The sequence below is a fragment of the Anneissia japonica genome, unplaced genomic scaffold (assembly GCF_011630105.1).
Source record: "Anneissia japonica isolate Jap-2015-1 unplaced genomic scaffold, ASM1163010v1 scaffold1606_len605190_cov180, whole genome shotgun sequence".
Lineage (NCBI taxonomy): Eukaryota > Metazoa > Echinodermata > Crinoidea > Comatulida > Comatulidae > Anneissia > Anneissia japonica.
The window spans coordinates 426,220-431,577 of NW_022749369.1; the positions used below are offsets into that span (position 1 = coordinate 426,220).

General features: G+C 34.9%; 1 protein-coding gene across 1 annotated transcript; it reads left to right on the forward strand.

Moving 5' to 3' along the window:
- Window positions 1-346: 346 nt before the first annotated feature.
- On the forward strand, window positions 347-5,358 carry LOC117121060 (calcium channel flower homolog). The gene is made up of 5 exons (XM_033266155.1): window positions 347-668; window positions 1,220-1,292; window positions 2,295-2,420; window positions 2,940-3,047; window positions 3,625-5,358. Exons 1-5 carry the CDS (start codon window positions 506-508, stop codon window positions 3,719-3,721), a joined length of 567 nt encoding a protein of 188 aa, XP_033122046.1. The 5' UTR covers window positions 347-505; the 3' UTR covers window positions 3,722-5,358.

Here is a 5,358-nt window from a genome sequence, read left to right on the forward strand (position 1 = left end):
TAATAACAATTATAATTATATGCAAACATTTTATAATAATAGACATAATGATGATATAGGCCTAATGATAATGATGGTAGTAGTGTAGTGAATATTACGACGACGATGCTGACGATAATAATAATTATGTGCACACACACACACACACATCGAAATAATGATGATGATAATAATGACAATAAAGACTCTTTAGCCTGAAATATGTTTTTTAGTCTAAAAACGTGGGAATTTTGATAATGTGTTTAACTGTGTATTCTTTGGTGCTTCGACGACAAGCATGCGCACAAAGTGACCACAGAAAACTTTTTGGAGTTTCGACGTTGGTGGCGTTTGTCAATAACAACTGCAACCGGAAGTGATGATTCAGGCACACACGGTCAGCTACGTTGACGATATAAAAACCGGTGATATTTTAGTTTATTTGTAATATAGTTTCAAAATAATATATAGGATACTTCTGTTTAATTACTAGATCCAAACTGTTTAATAAAAAAAGCAGGATAAGATGATGAAGTCAACGCCAGAACCAAAGAACTTTGGTAGCGTAGGAGGAGATGGACAGCCGCCGAACACACAGGACATGCAGCGGGACGGTCAACCGCCGTCACAGGAAATGGGCTTCTGCTTTCGTATGTTCGTTAAAGGGGTCGGTGCTTTCTCAGCCCTAGGTATGTGATGTAAAGCGTGTGTGATATAATAGTATATACTAGGCCTGCTAATACAGTACATCATTGTTGCTTAACAATCGAATGCCGTAGTGGTTAGTGTTCAGAAATACGGTCCAGGGTAATCATACAGTGTCAATCCAAGTAATTAATATACTACTTTCATAATTATTAGGCCTGGGCCTAGTTAATGCTAGGGGTCTAGGTTTAATTATTAAAAAACCATAAATAACCCGGTTCAAAATCCTTTAGGTCTAGTTACTTATTGCCAGTCATGAGACTGCTGTGGCATGGTGTTGAATATTAACAGGTACCAGTACTGTTATTCTATTTATATTTTTGATAATTATTATTTTATTTAAAATATAAACAAGGCCATAAATATAAAACTCATCTTGTAAGGTAAAATAATCCTAAATAGCTTTGTTAAGTAAATGTGAAGATCCTGAATAATGATAAGGCAAGTTAACATACACGTTTTAATAACCACATTTTATAGATTTTAAGTAAACAGTATGAATTTGCTTATATTTGGTTATATTTTTGTTTTGTAGTTTTGATGGCTCTTGGTTTACTTAATTGTATTACAATTAGTGGACCATGTATCTTATCAGGAGTCCTTATGATGTGAGTTTACTTCATTAATAAGATGAACATTTTGTTGCTAAAAAATGTTTAGTCTAATGCAAGCTGTTCAACAGTGGGTTCCCCACCACCGTCGGACCTGGACCCCCGCCGGATGCCACGACGAGGCCGTCAGATCAAAGCTAATGATTTGCCTATCCAAATAACAATATTTTGATTACCAATGCCTAATAATTGTGGTCTAAAAGCACAATTGGGCCATAATTAAGCCAAAACAATCTCACCGTGAACCCTACCAGGGATTTTTATTCCGGGACCCTTGCCGAGGCTGTAGTCTGACCCCTGTCAGACATGTCTGTCGGCAAATTTCTGGAGTCACCATGCAACATAGGCCTTTGGCCTATTTTAAATTAATAGAGTTATGACTCAACAACCCATAGTTACCGTCCTTAGTGATTACACCAGTTGGCTGGGAGGCAGGCCCATGGGGTCCAGGTTTCAGTCACACAATCAACGGTTGGTTGTGACAATGAACATGCAAGACTGCATGCGACTCTTAGTTTTTACAAAGTGCGTGTTGGTTAGCTGGGTCTTTTGGTCGGGAAAGAGAAATTTTGTCAGTGAATTGATTCTCAAACAAGATAACGAAAGCTCTCTAATGGTTGAAGTTAGACTTGTGCTAAATGCGTGACAAATTTATTATCACATTCACACGTGTTTGTGCAAAATGTGTGTTTCATAACTTTAAAATACTGGCCGTCCCGCACGATGCAAGACAGTTGGTAACTGAAAACCTATGTGACCTGAGTTGTGTATGCAAAGTCACAATAAGCATGACACTTGCCTTTTCACTGGAAAGGCATATTTATTTAGTTTATATTTGGATGTACAGTAATTTAAGCTTGTTAAAATTGTATGTATCACATCTGCACTATTATTCGCAAAGATTGACACTACTGAATCAGTAAAACAACATAATGATTAAGCAATGTACATTTTATGAACCATAGCTCACTTAAATCTCCTTGTTTATCTTTCCTCTAGATTCTTTGGGTTGCTAGTATTAATGCTGGAAGTACCAATTTGTTGCTCATTTTTAGAAATCACAGAGCCAGTCAACAAATGGATTGAAAGTAGACCCCCATGGCTAAAGGCTATCTCATATTTCATGTAAGTATAAAGATCATTCACAGGGTATAAAGCCATCTGTATCTGCTCGCTGTGAGTTTTGCAGCCTGCTGATTGTCTGTGGCCGGCAGTCTTGAGTAAGTGATCATTAAAACAGTGTTGCGTTCTCTATAGATTAGCATTGGTTAATGATGTATGGATGTTACTCCTCCACTAAAGTCTTAATAACTTGCATATACCATCCTAAACTATGCAGCATGCGGTAGGAACATTACGATAGGATGATCCTAGTGTCCAGCATACCCCAAACATGAATGACTAAAGCTCAGTTGTTATCTGTAATCCAAAAAGTGCCTGTTTGATGAAATGAGTAAGCCAGGTTTTGACTAGGTAGAGAGAAAAAAATTAAGAAAAAAGTTGCAGACATGAAAGAGGGAGATAGGCTCAGTAAAAAAGACGATGAGTCGTCCTACCATCTTTGTTGTTTATTGTTAATACTGTTATCATAATAACTGAGGATAGACAATATATACAGAATAATGTTATTTTTTTGATTTACAGACTTGCAATCATTCCCGTCCTATTTTGCCATGGAGTTATCGTCTTCCTGGGAGTTTTACCAGTGTTTTGTACAGGTGTTTTGTATGGATTAATATTTGTTGGTAAAAAGTAAGTATTTTATAGTTTTACAAACAGTGATGCTACAAAAGTCTACCAACAATTGGGTCAGACATCCCACTGACATTCATTTAGTTTATTAATTTACTTAATACATAATTATTTGATAAAGATAACAATGAAAATAAAATGTTTATTTTAAAAAAATGCCATTTTCTTAGGCTTTAGTACATGTTGCTCATCCATCCCATACCCATCCACCTCCACTAGCCAGTATTAAACAAAAAGAAATGTATATCATTAATATTGAAATGCTACAATAACTTTTCATTTGTAACTTTTTTGTGATGTACATGAAGTTAGGGAGGCTGATGATGTTGAATAGGATGATGATGATGATGATGGTTTGATGAAGATGATGGTTATGATGAAGATGATGATGATGATGATGATGATGATGTAACTGTTTTTTTCAGGTTTTTTCGTGATGTTTTCGTTGTGTCTTGTGTTGTTTCAGTTGTTGTTAAAACAAATAATACAGTATATGATATGATATGAAGATGGTGATGTGACACTAGCAACAGCAACAACATTGAAACATTAATAATTTCTTCACTTTCTGTTGCAGAGGAGATGCTGTCCAGTCAGCACATGTGAATCGAAAAATGGAGATGAGCAAGTTAGTTGCGAACGAGCAGCCGATGGCTACCAAAGATATTCCTTGAGATTAATAACTAATTTGCATGCTACTTTGCATGTCTGTCAGTTTTTGTAGGTTACATTCCACAGGACCATTCCACAGTTTGAAATCATTCTCACACCATGACTGCCTGCCATCCACATGTATACTCATGTTACACATGTTGTGTATTGTAAAGAAATATATTTGCATCCCAGCCAGCACATCAACCACTTGTCTGGTAGTGCAGGGAAGATCTATAATCTAAAGTGCTGTTCACACCAATTTACATGTGGCAAATACCTGTGAATTGCCCATATATGGCTGTGATATGACATTATCATGCCCATGTATGTGTAAATAACTGATATTTGTCACATGAAACTTGACAGAGCTAAAATTGGGTTTTATTTTGTGATATTTCTTCATAATATTTTCCAGCACAATATGTTGTACTAGATGACTCTTACCTAGATATTGGCTAAGGGCAAAAAAATTCCATCATTCCCCATAAAAATCAATATGTTATTTTACACAAAGCCTTTACAAATATGCACCATAATATCCTAAAGTGTGTTTTTTTACATTGATGCCATGTGTATTAAACAAGGCACATGCTGCATCGGCTGATTCCATAGAGAGTACAATACGATGAGGTGTGCGCGACTGATGGTTTTCCATGACGCTTAGACTGTTAACACAAACATCAGCAGAGGGTGTTGCGTCATCAAGCACTCCCCCAGAGTAGATATACGGTGGATCCATATAACCCAATGCAGTGTGTGTCCAGCTTTTAATCAACAATACCGCCATTGTCTACATAAGGTGCTACCTGTACAGTACTTGTATTATTTGCCTTGTGGTAGATTATTTTTATCACTGACATGCTATTGTAATGGCTATCGGATGTCCATGCTACTACTGTTTATCTTCTTCCAATTTGTCTATTACAGTAAAAGCTATCGTCCTTCACATTACATTATATTAAAACACTTCAGTATTATTCAAATACTGGTACAGGTATATAAATATAAAAAGTTACATAAAAATGTACATAAAATTGTAAAAAAATATGTATAATTAAAATGTATTTAAAATAGAATTCCATACAATTTATTAAGCATATGAAATTTAATTTGTTTCAGAGGAACCACCTATATAGGGATACTTAAAGATGTTACATGCTCTTTGAGAGAACAGTAACTTTTGCTTTTGTTGAAAATAAACCAAGGGGTGGAAAATATATTATCCACATTGGGTTTGAATCTAGGACCAACTCCCATTTTTTTGATACACTATCTGAGCCAAGTCTGTATATCTCATTAGATTTTGTTTTTTTTTGGTTACCACATAAGGTATTACAAAATACACAAGTTCACCATATATAACAAAGTTGGTTGTATACAACTAAGCTTATCCTCATTGTGGATACAGCTACCAAATGGTGTTGCAGGTTCATATTTTGAAAATACAATTTAACACAAAATTTTAAAACTGAAATTTCTATAGAAAGCAGAATGCCCTCCAATTCTGCTTCTTATTTTAACCAATATTAATGTAAAGAATATATTTTAAACAATAAATCAGTAGTATACCTATTTAAAAATATGTATTGCAATCTATGAAAAAGTAAATGAAAATATATATATTGTTGAATTAACATTTGTATATAAATAGTAATAA